Below are 18,012 nucleotides of genomic sequence, written 5' to 3'. Positions count from 1 at the left end.
TATTTCACACTTTTTTACGTAAGATTTTGATGTAAAACTAATGACGTATACATGACATAAATGTGATGTCTGTGTGACATTCCATGACGTCAGTATGACATATGGGTGGGTTCCATGCGCTTTGATCCCCGAACAAAATATCTCCGACAAAATACCCCCAGACAAAATATACCCAAGACAAAATATCCCCGAGACAAAATATCCCCAGACTAAATATCTCCGGACAAAATATCCCCAGACAAAATATCATCATGTAATACTCAATTTTTTTTCACTTTATATTCCGATTATAAAAGATTAAATACTCGAATATTCTCATGTAGTTTACATAAGAAAATCGAATCAACAACTTATTACAAGTATATAATATTATGATATTTTTATTCTATTACGAAAGATCAACATTATAAAAATATTTTCTTATTATTATTGTCACCAACATTTATACTTTTGAACTTATTCGAAAATAAACATACGAATGTATGAAAATATACATATATATATTTATGAGTTTTTTTTCAAAATATACACACATACCATAAATTAAAGAAACAGAAAAATTTTAGAAATTTCTTATTTCTTTATCATTAATAAGACTGTAACTTCGTAAAAAACAATCGTATCGAGATTTAAAAAAGCGTTTTTCCTACTTTTATTTGATTTTTGCGTCAGTTACTCAGTAAATGTGAGGGAAAGAGAAAAAAAACGAAAAATTTCCAAAAAATGTCAAAAAAAATCAAAGAAAAAAAAATTGAAACTTGTTTTTTGTGGTCAAAAATTTTTTTTTGACATTTTTCGAAAATTTATCGTTTTTTTCTCCCTTTCCCTCACATTCACCGAGTAACCCACGCAAAAATAAAAGAAAAGTAGAAAAAAAATATTTTTTTCATTGTGATGATCATTACACAATTAAAGGAACAAAGCTTTTTCCTTTACTTGTTAAGGAAAACTTTGATCGATCACCTCCAAAAACAGTTCCATAGATCAATATGAAAATTTACAGGGTTATTGGAGGTACACTGAGCTAAAAAAAGTCCCTAGCAACATTAGTCTTTTCATTAATATTTACAGAGTAGCGGTTGATTAACTAAGAAACCGAAGAAAGTCATTTTTTCGTATTTACTTCCAATGGATGTTGAAAATAAAAAAAAAAAATTTTTTTTTAAAAAAATGATGATAATGTTCTAGGAAATTTATTCAAGTCTTTAACGCCGCCCTCAAATTCACTCTGCAATCATTGGTACTAGAAATATCGATAATCAAAGCCAAAAGAATGATTTTTGTTTAAAGGCTGATATCTCTGCAACAAATTGTTCCACGAGGTTAAAAAAAGGCCAAACTGAAGCTAAATAAATCTGCTAAACGACCTGTGCTAAACAGGTAACTTACAACAACAACTAAATAAATGTGCTAAACGTTAAAAATAATTTTTTGCAACCCGTGGACTCTCAAAGAAAAGAAAAAATTGAAAAAATTTTTGTCTCACTGTATTTTTCATGTTTGTGCAATAGCTAAAGCGCCAAAAGGATTTTGATGACAATGCGCCAAAACTAGAAATTTCAAGCTATAAAACGCTTTTTTTAAATCCCGATACGATTATTTTTCACGAAGTTACAGTCTTACAAAAATCAATAAGAAATTTCTAAAATTTTTCTGTTCCTTTAATTTATGGCATGAGTGTATATATGCAAATTACTCGCAGCGTAAAAAATTAATTAATAATCAAGAGAATATTTCATCAAAACTTCATTTTATCTTAATGATATTTTGTCATCGAGATATTTTGTCCGGAAATATTTTGTCCGGGGATATTTTGTCTCGGGATATTTTGTCAGGGATATTCTGTCAGGGGATCAAAACGCCTGCTGCCATATGGGTGATGTCAAAATCTTCAACCCGGAAAAAATATTTAAAAAAAAAAAAAAAAAAATTAAATACGGAATTTTTGATTTAATTATTACCGCGCGACCACATAACAAATTCAGAAACAAGAATTGATAGCAATAATTGATGAAAAAATCCTGGGCGTCCGCTAAGTTCGAACCAGTGCAGCCAGATCGCGGACGAAAAGTACCCTTTCCCTAGCACCACTAGAGCGTGACACACAACCAAAACGATGTGTGTCGATGTGTCGAGAAGCCGTAAACAGCTGAGAAAAACCGAACCTGGCAGGCAAACTGAGGGGAATAGCATCCTTACCACACATCGCGGAGAGGCATCACACACACAGCTACGAACTGTTGGTGTGAATACTGAAAACCCGAATGCCGCCGAAGCCAACATCGGTTGCGCGGGAGAAAATGTACGCCTCAAATTTTTTTTATGCATATTTCAGTCAATAAATTTGTAAAATGTATAAATAATAATAATTATTATTATTTTATTAATTAAAAGTTAATTATTATTTGATTAAATAATAATTAATTATTATTATTAAATCTCAAATAGAATTTTTATATATGCTGTTATGTTATTGTTTCGAGGCGCTCAGACAGACGCGCGGCAAATCTTTTGCTCGAAACTCACTGAGTCGTGTATTCGAATCCACGACTGAGGCGATTTTTTTTTTTTTTTCATTTTCCAATAAAAAAAATCGAACTATGATTATCTTTTTCTACTTAATTAATCATTGTTGATTTTCAAAAATAATCCAATGGATATATTTCTAGTATATATAAAAACTAAACCCTCATTCAATATTTCGATTACTCTTGATAATATTAATAATTTATTAACAATCATCATTAGTCTTAATGGTTATTTGAAGTTCTAAATACAATTCTTGTATAAGTTTTTGTCTCATAGCTTTAACGTGTTACAATGGTCGCGCGCTAACAATTTTGTATCAGACTCTCGAAGACGTCTGTTCGGTTCCCCGATTTTTTTTTTTAAATTTATGATGCTTTTTTTTTACTAATTACTTACCTGTAATTCAATGTTACTACCTGAAAATCTCGCTATTTATATAAAAATTTAAATGCCCAAGATTTTTAAAACGCGCGTAATTGATAAATTATTATAATATTAAGAATTTATTTACAATCATCATTTGTCTTGATTAGTTATTCGACTGAAGAGGAGAGCCCGTATATATTCTGTCGGCAAAAAAGTTTTCGACGGTTTCTTACGTATTTTAGGCCGGGTATCACGAAAATCCACACCATTTTCTTCACAAGTGATGCAAACGATTATGAATAAAAATTGATTTATTTAAATCGGAATACATCCCGAAGCGTTGATTTGATGGGGAAGCCTATTTGAAAAAATTTAATAGAATAAAAAAATGCATAATGATATAAATAAATAGATGTTTTCTAAGTCCGAATTAAATAAAATTATCAAAAATAAGTTCTTTGGACGATACGTCAGAAAATCCTTTCAGACCAAATTCTGTCGATTGTTAGTATTGATATTTTGTAGATTTGTTTTTTTTTCATTGTCTTTGATTTTTAATAGTTAGGGGAAGGGCGGGGGCAAAATGGGCCCCTAAGTGCTTGGAGGTCCATTCCGCCTCCAAATCATTGGAGGAACTCAAAATTTTAGGGGGCCCATTTTGATCCCCTTCCCCTAAATGAGATGTATAAAGCCGATTGGCTTGAATAAATAGATAAATAAATGAATAAATAAATATAAACGACAAAACTGAGCTTGAAGCTCTAAGTTTTTTTTTATAAATTAATAAATCTCTGAACAAGAAGTGACATATAACAAATAAAGTTTTTTTTTTTTTTTTTTTTTTTATTTGAACGGGAGTAAGAGGGGGAAATCTCTAAAAGACATCCGGAAGGATAGTGTCGGATTCGCATCTGGCGCCTACCGACTAAAACCCCCACCTGACCGGTTGCCAACTTAATAGTTATGAACCTTGGAAAAGAAGAAAAGATTTAAAAGATCACCTAGATCCCAAAGGCTTTGTCGCTAAAAAGGGAGAAGCATGAAAGAGATGTTTAGGACGTAGTAGAGATTATAATGCATAATCTTTTGAAGTGATAGGTTTTCTCGCCCTAGTGCAATATATCAGCTGATATATACTGCAATATATATAGTTAGGAAGCGTGTTGATAGCAGGGTTTGGATAGGTTGCGATGGAATTATGAAGCTTTCAAATTTAGTATTGTTATACATAAAATAGAAGAATAAAACTTCAAGTAATAAAGAAAATAAAAGAAACCAAACTGAGCTTAAAGCACTGGAACTTCGCTCGTTCTGACTGTATTGACAATGGGTTTTCTCTGTGGTTTCTCCTTGATGCTATACTTCTACTGCAAAAAGGTGGGGTATAGGGCATCACATGATGATGTAAGTACAGCAGACATAAGTCGGGCCCCAGCCGCACAAAAGAGGAAGAAATAGGAAGAAATAGAAGTCTGGCAATCGCGATTAAAGGCAAAAGAGTAAAGTAAGGTGGTACAGTGACTATACATGGCAGTAATAACAAAAAAAAGAAAATAAAAAAAAACTGATCTTGTCGCTTTAACTTATCTCTAACAAAGAATAAAATAATTAATTTTCAACAACATAAAACAAATAAATCTGCAAGTAATAACATAAATAAAGCAAAATTTACAACTTTAATGTCTTTACAAAATAAATTTAGTCCTTAAAAATTAAAAAACTGAACAATTATATGAAACATCTTGAAGCTATTCACAGTGGAAGAGCTAAAAGCAATTAAACGATGAGAGGGAGTTACTTATATTCTGAACAGTCATTCATTTCGCATTCATCATTACAATCATGCGCGAATAAATTCATTTTTTGCGACTAGAATTCTTTCTTCTCTGGATATAAGTTGCACGAAGTCATCATTCAAACATAACTTTTGTCGATGACCATCTCTACTGAATTTTGATCCCACGATTTGGAGACAGATCTTACTACACATAGGAAATTCAGGGTTTCGTGACTCAGACAGTTTCTCTTATTAGTCTTGGTGTCAGGTATGAAAGAAAAAGCCCTCTCCGCCGGAGCGTTAGAATGAGGAAGTGCTCTTATCACACTTAACAGCAAGCGCAAAGTTGGAAACTTTACAATCCCATCTGAAGTAGTGAAGGTGCAAATTTCTTTCCACATGTCGTCGAATGATAATTGGCACCACCGTTCTTTCAGATTCGAATCGACGTCAAATAAGAAACGCCATTCTTCCCGTAAGAGCTCCACCTGTGGAACGTTTAATTCACGGCAGACGTTTTCTACTTGAGAAACCGATGATTCTCTATCAGAATCAAGAAGAGCGATTTCGCTTGTAAAAACGGTTAAGTCAGACAAAAATTTATGATCAAACGGAAGTCTTTCGCGAATTTGTTCTGCAGCTTTTACAAAGAATTTTAAACAATTACGATTAACCTGGTCAATGATCGATTCAGAAACCCCAGAGCTTAGTTCGGCCTGTAAGTAATCCTTACAATCGTCTCCAACATCTACTTTAAATGCATCACGTTAATTCGTGATGGATCCAAAGTCAATGTTACGAGCCTCATTGTCAATGATTTCAGGCTTTAACAAAGCTGGTTTCATGAACCTTTGAAGAACATCAATAAGCAACTTCTTCGAAGAAGGTTGTAATTGATGAACTAAAGTTGCGCTTCCTTGGAAATGAGCATTAGTCTTTTCTAAAGGGTCAATTGCAAATTTCAAGAGAAGCAGGTATGCTTTTGTAATGGGATTATTCATGATTGCAAGCAAATCAACTGCACTTGCAACTTTTTCTACGACTTGATCAGTCAAAAAAATACGTAAGAGAACCATCTTGTTGGGGCAAATCGTAAAAGCTTAGAAGGATGATCTTCAGAAGCACGCTGAAAAATATCAAAATTTGCCAACCGTTTCGGACTACTATTGATGAAAGTGGGTATTTTAGAGATGAAGTTCTGGATTTCTTCTGGAATCGCAGAGCATGCTTTTTTAGCGATCAACGCTAAAGAGTGACAAATGCATCGTAACGTCATAAGATGAGGAAGACGTTTGGTCAAATGTGTTTTAAATGAATTATATTTTCCAACCATGACCGATGCATTGTCACACGCAAGTCCAATAAGTTGCTCGAGAGGAATCGCCTTTTTTTCCAAGGCTTTTTCAAATTCCTCGACAAGTCGTTTAGCCGAGCAGTAAGTCGCATCGACGTGAATTAGCTGCACCAACTCGGTCGTAGCCAACAAAGAATTTGGATCGACGTAGCGAACCACTAACGACATCCACTTGTCACTCGTGTTATCAGAAGTTTCGTCAACATGAGCAGAAAACTTGGTTTTTCGAAGAACTTCTTCAACCCGTTGTGACTCATGAACGCTAACGACATTATTTACAATCCCAGTAGCTTTGGTCTTGCCCATGTTCATTTTCTACAAAACAGTAGACTCTTGACCAATGGATTGGAAGAAATTTAATATTTGTGGTGCCATCGTCAAAAGAATATTATGTTCAACGAGAAAATACGCATATTGAATTTCCGCTGGTTTTACACGTTCATTAAAGTCTAATTCAGGTGACGATGAAGTTGAACTGGACTCTTGAGAATTACCAGAGACGTTAAAAGAATCATGGCTGATATTTAACAATAGCATGTTTTTCGAGTGCGACTTGGATTGAGAATGTCTCTCAATTAGCGAGTATTCACAAGACAAAGAACAATTACACGCAATGCAAACAATTTTTTTGGATCTGACGGACAATGTTTCACCCATGTCTTCCACTGTGGATTTTCATTGAACCATTGGTGTTGAAAGTTCTTTGATCTTTTTGCCTTCTTGGCAGAAGGATCGGATAAATTCATTGTCAAAAATAAACAAAACCGATGATACAATGCTTTCAAAAAATCGAAAAAATTAAGAAAATAGCCCTGATTAAACAAAACGATTCACTCAATAATAAATAGTATTAATATTGAATCTTGATAAATTATTTCTAATTGTTTGAATCGTTTTTTTTAATCAGAGAAAAAAAATATGCATACATACGTGTAATAATTTGAAGAGATCACTAGATATGAATCACATAATATTACTGAACATAAATCTATTAATATCAACATATATCACTAATTATTATGACAAAAATCTTTGTCACAGAATATTTAAATAAAACCTACTGCACCAACGATAACAGAAAGTATGCCTTCCAGAAAGCACGAGTCCGTCAACGTAAATGCGTCAACGGAAAAACATAAGAATCGTCGATTGTTGATCAGGACTGTCTTATTTACGCGCACTTTAAAAAACCTTGGGCATTTAAATTTTTATATAAATAGCGAGATTTTCAGGTAGTAACATCGAATTACAAGTAAGTAATTAGTAAAAAAAAAGCATTATAAATTTAAAAAAAAAAAAATCGGGGAATCGAACAGACGTCTTAGAGAGTCTGATACAAAAGAGTTAGCGCGCGACCATTGTAACACGTTACAGCTATGTAACGTGATGATTGTTGATAAATTATTAATATTATCAAGAGTAATCGAAATATTGAATGAGGGTTTAGTTTTTATATATACTAGAAATATATCCATTGGATTATTTTTGAAAATCAACAGTGATTAATTAAGTAGAAAAAGATAATCATAGTTCGATTTTTTTTATTGGAAAATGAAAAAAAAAAAAAATCGCCTCAGTCGTGGATTCGAATACACGACTCAGTGAGTTTCGAGCAAAAGATTTGCCGCGCGTCTGTCTGAGCGCCTCGAAACAATAACATAACAGCATATATAAAAATTCTATTTGAGATTTAATAATAATAATTAATTATTATTTAATCAAATAATAATTAACTTTTAATTAATAAAATAATAATAATTATTATTATTTATACATTTTACAAATTTATTGACTGAAATATGCATAAAAAAAATTTGAGGCGTACATTTTCTCCCGCGCAACCGATGTTGGCTTCGGCGGCATTCGGGTTTTCAGTATTCACACCAACAGTTCGTAGCTGTGTGTGTGATGCCTCTCCGCGATGTGTGGTAAGGATGCTATTCCCCTCAGTTTGCCTGCCAGGTTCGGTTTTTCTCAGCTGTTTACGGCTTCTCGACACATCGACACACATCGTTTTGGTTGTGTGTCACGCTCTAGTGGTGCTAGGGAAAGGGTACTTTTCGTCCGCGATCTGGCTGCACTCTGGTAGCGTCGTTGAGTCATCGAGAAGGTTGGTGTCGACGTGGCAGCCTTGCTGTATATAACGAATTTTCCCATTGGCTTAAAAGCGCGCCAACAGGAAGCAGTTGATAGCGAAGTCTCTCATTGGCTGGCCAATATAAAACGAATTATATGATTAGCCGGCTTGTAGCGGGTTCTCAAAGCGTCTTGACACGGCCTTGAGTTAGAATTTATATGTACCAGGCCCAAATAGCAAGTGACCCGGCACTATTCTGACCTTCAGTCAGTAGCGAGCTCGGCAACGCCCGGACTTAGAGGAAATGCACAAAGCTTGATTCAAATTAGTGAAGCTCGTGACTGAATACCTACGTATGACGTCAAAACAAGGTCATGTGTTCACTGGGTATTGGTATGAAATTTTACAAAATTTTATAAAACTTTATAATATGAGAAAACTCAGAAATTTTATCAGCAACCATAAGCATTCTATGAAATTGCATAAACTATCGCAACATTTCACAAAATTTTGTGAAATTTCGTGAAAGGCCAAAACTTTGTTTTTGTAAAATTTTGTAGAGTTTTGCAGAATTTCATAAGTTTTTTAAAACTTCATAAAGTTTTATAAAATTTCATGAAAATTTATCAATTTTTACATTGTTGTTATGAAGATTCCAAGGACTTAGTGATATGAAATTTTATATATTTTTAAACTTCATAATTGAAGTTTTGGCTTTACACGAAATCCTACAAAATGTCATGAAATTTTATCAAACTAAATAAAATTTTATGAAAATTATCTCTTGGTTTCTAATTAATTTTTAAAAATATTTTTACAATTTTATAGTTTAATAAAATTACATAATTTCAGTTAATTTCGAAAAATTTTAGAAATTAAAAAAAAAAATTTACCGATATTCCTTCGAATTTTGTTTGTAAATATGTAAAATTTTTGTGATATTTTGTATAATTTTATGAAATTTCACAAAATTTTATGAAATTTCAGACAATTATATAAGATTTCCTAAAATTTTAAATAATTAAAAATCGATGTTAAGAATCGTCGTAAACTGAACGAGACAGGTCAGCCTAGTGGACAGCGGACGTGCTTCAAAACACGATGGTCGTGGGTTCGAGACCCGTCACGGATTAAATTGAAATAACCTTATTCAGCCAGTAACCGTCAACTTTACATCGATACTAAATACATAAGTTAATTTAAAATTCAATTGTCATTATTTTTTTTTTTTTAATAATTCTAGGGATTGTGCTTGATCGGAACTGATTATGCTTGGTCAAGCATGATCATGCCTGAATATTTATGGAAGTATATTTTGTACAAAACTAAACGGAAGAATTCGTACTTTTTTAGAAAACTGAACTACTTACTGAGATCTTTAAACTCTAAATTCCCATAATTATATTTCAGCCAGCTGTGTCTCAAAATGGAATTTTACAAGCGAGGAATGTGACAGCATCCCAATTAGCCACGGATTCACCAGTTAAAATCAACGGACACAATTCTATTATCGAAGGTAGTTGTTAAATTAATCAGACACACGTACGTACATACACTCGACATCACCTTGAAATCAGTCAGAATAGCTTCCTAGAACCTCAAAACGTCAAGATCTAATAGAAATTTGATTTTCGAAAATTGTACCGAAACCAATAACTTCCCGAATTTTCGAAAATTATCAGTTTTTTTCGCGCAAAGTTAAAAATGTTAGTAATGTTTTGTTGATACTGCTACTTTCAAATAGGTTCGGACACTATGGCACAGTATAAGAAACTATAAATATTTGTTAAGAGTACTATTTTTTCATACTCATCTCTTTATGTTATCACAACTATGCAGTTTTCTCTCAGTGTATCTAGTCTTCAACCCATCTCAGGCTGGCCAGCCCGGGCTAGAAACTGCATGGACACCACTCCGTATACCTCCATAAACGTGCAATAATACACCAATGGAAAAAATTAAAGGTCCAAAAAAATTTCGCATTAGTGTATACAAACATATAATAGATAGTAATATAAACAATATAGCGCTTAAGCGTTATATTTGATTATAAGAAACGGTTAAATTTGAACTAAATTACAAAATGAAATGAAATAAGATTCAATACAAACCACTTCATAACTAAGAAAGATAGAAGTTTTGAATGATTATTGTTTTGTTATGTTTTACAGATGGAGAAATCCATGATAGTTGTAATACAAATTGTCAAAGACGGCCACCACCACCTCCACCCCATTTACAAAATCCAAGAAATTTGTTACATGTTAATGGTTAATCGTTTAACAACCACCATTTCTAAAAGACAGAACAACTCCATAAATGTTGGACTACTACTTAGGATTAAAGCTGTGACATCCCATCAGCCCTGTGAAGACAGTCTGCATCAAATAGGAGCTGCAGTCCATGTTTATTAATTTTGTGTGAAACGATGAATTTTTGTAATTTATTTCAACATGCCCATCTTTAAGATTGTCAATAAAATAGCTGTAGTTAAATTCCATTTTAAACAGGAATAATTCTACTTAATCGATATCATGGTCTGCTTTACAAAAACTTGGTAGTTAAATCTTGATAATAAACTAACAATGATTAATATGAACCTTATTATAATGTTCTAGCTAATTCGCTCATTTTTCAATAATCTTGTAACTTTTGTATATACTTTCAATACATCATATTATATAGTAGTTTGTTAACTTGAAAATAAACGAATCCATTAATGGAGATTTATTGAGTATTTCTTAGCGAAATCGAATTATGAATTTTTTTTTTTCCACCAACAATCATTCCCTGTGCCTACGTAACATTTTTGCTGTACGAATTGATGTTTAGCTTAGCTAGATCTGTAGTAAACTGGGGTTAAATTGTTGATCAGAGTTCACACTCAATAGCCATTGAACTTGTAATCACTTGTCAGCTGAAGACTATTGGGCATATAACCCATGTGTCAAGCGCGAGAGAGTATTTTACCTTCACTTGCTGTAACATTCTGAGGAGAGTTATTTACATGTGTTCCGCAACAGTCTATTTAATATTGCGGTGTTGCCGAATATCATAACTATGATTATTCAAAATTCAAAAACAAGCTTATACGAAAAGACAATTTTAATTTTTTTACTAAAATAAAAATTTTTTTATTAAAGAAAAAGATAAATTGAATAAGTCACTGGTAGTAATTGGAAACACTGAGCAGAGAATACGAACGAATTCAACGCCCGAGTTTACGTACGTCAGCGACAAATAACCGCGTTTCTTATAAATTTTTTAACCAAAAAAAAATTATTTACTTAATATTTAAAATATCGGAGAAATAATTATCATTTATACATTTGATACTAAAAAGTATAGTACATGAAAAAAAAAAATGGTACTGGTTATTGTTCTGAACAGTAATCGACAAAAAACATAGGGAAAAATACATTTTAATATGACTGATTCATATTTGAGAACATGATTGAGTCATTGCTTAACACGTACTATTACTTTTTAAACAGTAACCAGTGCTGTACCATACAGTACATGAAACATATATGACTGGTTTCTGTTAAAATAGTCACCGTTCATGTTAGAAGAGTATACAAACCTCTCAGCACAGTTCTTGTTGCTATATAAACCCTGGTTAGAGATACTGATTGAAGAGAATTGTGAAGCGGTCACTCCATGCAAACTGTATATCTACATATACAAACAAAAGAATTGAAATGGTTGAAAGCAATTCAAATTTCATGACTTTTAATTCTTTTCAATCAATATTTTTAAACAGGGAAATACGAACATTTATCATGAAGCAAGAAAAATGGTTACTTAAATCTCGCAGATCTCATTAACATTCAGAATAGTAATCAGTCCTGTCCTAAAATGAACTGTTACTGAATTATATGTGTCTCTAGTGTCAAGAATAGTAAAGTATATACATATATATATATATATATATATATATATATATATATATATATATATATATATATATATATATATATATATATATTTTAATTTATATGTTTACATAGTTATTGTAGCTTTATACTTAATTTAGCTGAATTACTTATATTGTCTAAGTGCCCATGCATTTTTAAATTTAGGTATTTTAACTTATTATTATACTTAGTTATTGTTTTCCTTACAATATTCCTATGGCGTTTCGTTAACAGAGTAGATACATTATTATCATTTTTCCTATTAAGAGGTTATATATATAAATATATCTATCATGTTATACGAGCTATCTTAGTACCTTACATTATGCGGTTAGATTTTAATATTAACAAACAAACAAACAAATATTCTGTCACGTAACGATTCAAATTATTTGATTTTATTTAGTTTTAAGTTAATTATTTTAATTATAAATTTAAATTTGAATCGTTACGCGGGCATTCCGCCATTTCGCCGATGAGACGGCAGTCCGTACACGGTGCTCGCGCATGCGCGAAGGGTATGAGAGAGCACATGTGTGATTTAATTTATTTTTATTTTTATAATTTATGATTTAAGCACAAACGCGTGACTTTTGTTTGTTTTAATTATGTTTTATAATTTTGAATTAATTGGGATGCATAATCCAGCATTATATTATGCCCCAAAAATTGACAACACATTACTTTGTTTAAACTTGTCATCCCACTGATGACGTGAATTGATGTTTATTATTTGGGTTACTATTATTTAATTCATTATCCGATATGAAGGATATAGAGTAATAGTTCATATATTTAATTAATTAATTATGTACCATTCAGTTGTCTGTGGATTTATGGTTTATATTTTATATTTATAATTTTAATTTGAGTAAGGCCCAGGGCTGACAAATGTAATTATAATAAAGATTATGGGGACAGTAGTGTCATGTGTGCGACGACCAACAGGTGGAGGTTGAGACAATTAAGTTAGAAAGATACGGACAAGCGTTGTGTACGGACGTGATTTTTGTTGTTGCAATAAAGTTTCTCTTTTTTGGTTAAAATAAGTAAAGTTTACCGGGTGAATAAATTCAAACAATTAATTACCTTACTTCATTTACAATATTGATTATTATTTTTGCTGATTATTGCTGATTTTGAGTAAGTACTTTGTATTTATTTCGCTGGATAATATACTTTCACGTGCTAGCCTCCCCCGGTAGTTGTTGGTCGCCGCGGAGAAAATTATTCATCTGCAGTTATTACTTATTTACTGAATGATACACGAGAGAATTATTATTGATTATCATTAAATATTATTTCGTATGTTGGTGAAAATTTTTGGTAATTAAATACATATTCATATTAAAAGCATACGCAACGTCGTGAAACGTTGCCGGTATATATATATATATATATATATACCCATACCCATTGGTAGTGTAAATAGCTATACGATACACGCTGTACTTATAAATTCCTCAGACACTGATGTCAGCACTCGGATGAAAAATTCCCGAGTTAATATAATTATTATTTTTCTGTTTTATTTAGAATATTTGTATAAGATTATTAATTATTATTTACGTCTATTATTATTTAAGATAATTGCATAGCATTATAATTATTTTATTTTGATTATATGTATCCCAGCGGTAAAAATTATTAACGAGATTTTATGCAAAAATTATTATTTAACTTTATATGTTATATATTTATAATTTGGTAGTACCGAGAAATTTATCCTTTTGAGTGTGAGTGAGGAAAAATTCCGTGTCTTTCTCTCTCTCAAGCGTGTTGAGAGATAAAATAAAGTAAGATTATTATTATTATTTTTTATTGTTGTCTGGAAAAATTTGAGTGAAAATAATTGGTTTCTTTTTATTTAATATTAAAATTACTAGTGTTAATTAAATTAAATTATATATATCTTGGGTTGAATTTATATAACGTTATTATTTTCTTATAACCACCGAGTGTTAGTGTTGTGGTTAATTTAACAAAAATTATTTATTGTAAAGTATTATTAATTATATTGAGTACTGTTTCAATTAAAATACGGAAACCAACAGCTGTCGGGGAAAATTTAATATTTATTTTCCCTGGATCTTTTCCTGCAACTTAATTTCATTTTCCTTATATTACTTATTATTTGTAATATAATTATTTATTATATATTTACTATTTTTCTTTTTCTTATTATTATTCATTTTATTTTATTTTCCTCAATTGTTTGTCCGCTTTGTCGTGTGTCACTTGCTCGGATTTTCCTTGCAGACTTTCCCCCTGAATTAAATTTTGTCCGTTTTGGGATAAACGGTCTGGCGCCTGCGTGCACTAACCCAGCCTGAGGAGCTGGTTCAGGCACTCCAAGAGTTCATTATTTATAATTTCATTATTGTTTATAACTTAGTATTTATTTTAATTTGGATGAAACATTTAAAATCATTTATTTGTTATTATTTATTATTTTTATTTTCACACGTGGGTGACCGCATACGGTTTACCGGTTAATCCGCGTCTCCGTCGTGGAAATTAATTACGGTATACGTTATAATTCTTTTAACTTAATCATGGCTATTGTAGATGGTACTATCTACTGATTTGATTATTATAGTTTATATATATATATATATATATATATATATATATATATATATATATATATATATATATATATATATATATATATATATATATATATATATATATATATATTTTTTTGTTTTGTTTCAAATTTTGGGGAATTTTTTCTTGTCTTTTTCGTATACCGTTTTCAAATTACGTGTAGATTAAATATTTGTTAATGCGTCTATTCGTACCCATGATTTTTAAGAATTAGTTAATCATCATCATGAATAGGAATAGTTGCATATATTAGCATGCATATGGGTTAGTGTTAATTTGTAAGGAGCATTGTTAGAGTCGTATTAACGTGAAGAAGGAAAACGCATAGAAATATATGTATATGTATATATTTTTTTTGTATTAGAGTTTCTGTCTTCTCGCTAAAGGGTTAATGTTTTGACTTGAACTATGGTTAGCTGAGTCAAATAGGTGTATATTAGGTAATAAGTGTATGGGTTAATGTATGTGTTTCCTTAGTATATGTTAGTAAATTAAGAAGTCGAAGAGTTATATATATAAATTTTTTTTTCCTTTTGTGTTTTTGGGTTTTTTTTTTTTTATTTATTTGTACCCACTCGTATCCAGAGGAAAAATTATGATCCTATTGATAAGAGTGTTTACATGGTTTAGTACATGTGTATTCATTGTGTTAGTAATGATTTTATTTTGTTAGTTCTTGGATATATGATATTATGTGATTATATACGCTGGTATCTTACTTTTCCAGTTAACTTACAGTCGGGTGGTTGTTATTGATACACCTTTTCTTATGGATTGTTCTAATTCGAGAATACCTTCTTGTAACTGGGTGTATATGGGTCTGCCTTTTGACTGGTCGATGCCAACGTTGTATTTTCCTTCTCTTGTTGCTGTGATTCCCGTTCGTAGTTGAATTTGGGGAACTTAGTTCTATATCGTCAAGATTCTCTAGTAGTTCTACGTGATTTTGAGGTATCAAGTATGGATGGTAACGGAGCCTCTGGTCTTTACGAATTGAAGAGGTTGATGGTGATGAATATTGCAGATTGATGGACGTAGGACTTGCACGATTTTCTCTTTCATTACTCCAAGATATGAGATCATCCAACAGTTGAGGAAGAGAAAATGTTTCCTGTAAGTCGGTGGTTAAGGATTTAAAAGGTTGCTTATAATTATCAATTATCGCATCTAAATAAATCTGAGTGCTTTCTCGCTGGTAGAAGTGTCCCACCATCAATAAATTTATCAATCTGTAAGCGCAGTTTATCGGATAGTTATCAGGTAGGTCTATGTTGTCGGTTGCCCATGGTATTTCTCCAAACAGCTGTGGTAGGTCGAGATTGGAAAGGGGATGCACGTACTGGGCTCGAATTTTCTTATACTTGCGTTGGGTTTTTAAATAACGATGACTAATCCAGTAATTCCTCATGAATTGAGTTCTGATATCCTTATCCTGGGCTATGATCCATGCAGCTTGTATTTCTTTACAACTAGGCTCGATATTATCAGTAGTTTTTATGAGTAGGGATCCACAAGGGGTGCAGAGATCGGCTTCTAGAGTCCATGGATTCGGATGATTCTTATATAGGTCGCTGCGACGTAAACGTCTTAAGGCTCTTAGACACATACGTCGATGCCAATGTTCTCGTATTACAATTAAGGAGGCGAGATAGATGAACAAGGTGTCTATACCAAGGGGACGACTTCTAGAAGAGTATTCGTCTGTTGTTTCTAGAGACATATTGCTTGTTTTATAAAGGAAAAGATTTTAACTGATGATCTCGTACCCACTGTCTTATGCAGATGGCGTTAGTTAAAGCACAGTAGTAATTTTTCCTGAGTCCATGAGTCGTGCAGGTAGTTGACGAGGTGCGAATTACGTCAAACTTAGGACAATTATAATTTTTAATCTCTAAGTTTACAATGTCACGATTCAGGATCTTTTGTAGATAAGTAGCTTTAATTGATCCTTTAGTGTAGACTTTCCTTGCGTTCTTAGCGTAATTTTTAAGGATATTTATTACTTCTTGGAGTTGGGTATCACCGTCTTCCCAATGAATACCGTGATGTTTTTCCGTTACCCAGTCGTTTCTTTGCTGATTTCGTGGTGTCAGTTTATGATATGGAAAAGGCTGTTCTATTATCCAGTGGCCTAAAATGTCTTCGGTGGTAGCAACCAGGGCAACTTCCTTTGGGATAAATTCTTCCTTGTTACTCCAGAATCCTTGGATATCAATAACTATATCCATATCACTTTACAGCAGTATTTGTTTTATTTACTCCGCAAAGAAAGAAGAAGAACGTGTCTCGTAATTCGTCGAACTGGTTGTAAGCTGAACTTCTTTGATAACTAACACGTGTACAACGGTATAGTAAATTTTCTGACCAATAAACTCGCAGATAACTATTTCTGAGAGCCTTGTATTCGCTGAATAGGCAGGCGTTTTCGAGGTCTTCGCGACTTAATGAAGAAGGTTTTCTTATTTTGAATGGTTGCAAATATTTGTCGTAAAGTTTAAAATCTGTTGCTGGATCGAAGTCGTGGGCCTCGTCGTTGAAAAAGTCCTGGTGTATTAAATCGTTTCTGGATCTTAGATGTTGTCTGAATGCTCGCTTAACTTGTGCTGTTCTCCAGAAATTTCGAAGGATGAAGTGAGCAGTTAGTCGATGGAAATCTTCGAAACCTCTTTGATATTCAGATTGTATTTGACGTTCGTTTATACGAGCGTCTCGCTCTTGGTCAGTGTCGAGTCTGTTTTCGATAAGACCTTTACACATAATTCATTATTATGTGTAGGAGACGTCGAAGGTAAAGCTTCGATTATTGCTGCAAGATTTTGGTCGACCCCGTCGTCGACTATGATGCTTCTTTGATAAGTCGATTTAGTGCTTACAACAGGAGAATTGTTCCTAGTATAGCAAAGAAATAGTTTGTAAGTTAGTTTTCGTGTTAGAAAGATTAAATACACCGTTATGACTAAGGTAGTAATTAATATTCCATGCAAGAGATAAAGTTGTAAATCTTCATGCGTTTAGATTGGTTCGATAAGTTGTAATTCTTGTTCTATTTGTTTTAAGGTGTAGACGTAGGAAAGAAATCCATAGGAATCGATGAGTGATACGGGCGTTGGACTGTCGTCGTTGTAATTGACCGAGCTGAGAGGTCGATATTTGTGAATTTCAGGAAGTAATTGCGTAAAATTAAGCCCGATCTTCGGTTGAGGTTGTAGTAGGGCCGTTGAGTCTTCTGACCCATACAGGGTAGTATAACCGATTCTTGCAGAATAACCAGGGCTAAGGGTGAGAGTTCCCATACCGGATATTTTTATGTATTCAGTGGAACTTCCATGACGTGAGACTTGAAGCAAGCTTAGATGAGGTATGGAGTATATCCATCCCTTAA

General features: G+C 32.5%; 1 protein-coding gene across 8 annotated transcripts in view; it reads left to right on the top strand.

The window, feature by feature from the left end:
- The window catches only part of LOC103571360 (dystrophin), a 257,760-nt gene extending 246,931 nt beyond the window's left edge, over nucleotides 1–10,829 (top strand). For 7 of the 8 annotated variants that reach the window (XM_053741360.1, XM_053741364.1, XM_053741368.1 and 4 more), the window contains one exon: nucleotides 10,275–10,829. In XM_053741360.1, the coding sequence (XP_053597335.1) occupies nucleotides 10,275–10,517 (243 nt within the window). In that variant the 3' untranslated portion in view covers nucleotides 10,518–10,829. Of the gene's footprint in view, nucleotides 1–9,513; nucleotides 9,620–10,274 lie in introns of all 8 variants that reach the window. The other variant, XM_053741353.1, reaches the window with a different exon arrangement.
- The last annotated feature ends 7,183 nt before the right edge of the window (nucleotides 10,830–18,012 follow it).

The sequence above is a fragment of the Microplitis demolitor genome, chromosome 1 (genome assembly GCF_026212275.2).
Source record: "Microplitis demolitor isolate Queensland-Clemson2020A chromosome 1, iyMicDemo2.1a, whole genome shotgun sequence".
NCBI classification, from domain to species: domain Eukaryota; kingdom Metazoa; phylum Arthropoda; class Insecta; order Hymenoptera; family Braconidae; genus Microplitis; species Microplitis demolitor.
The sequence above is the reverse complement of the archived record's forward strand: the minus strand, read 5'-3'. Positions and strand labels throughout refer to the sequence as shown.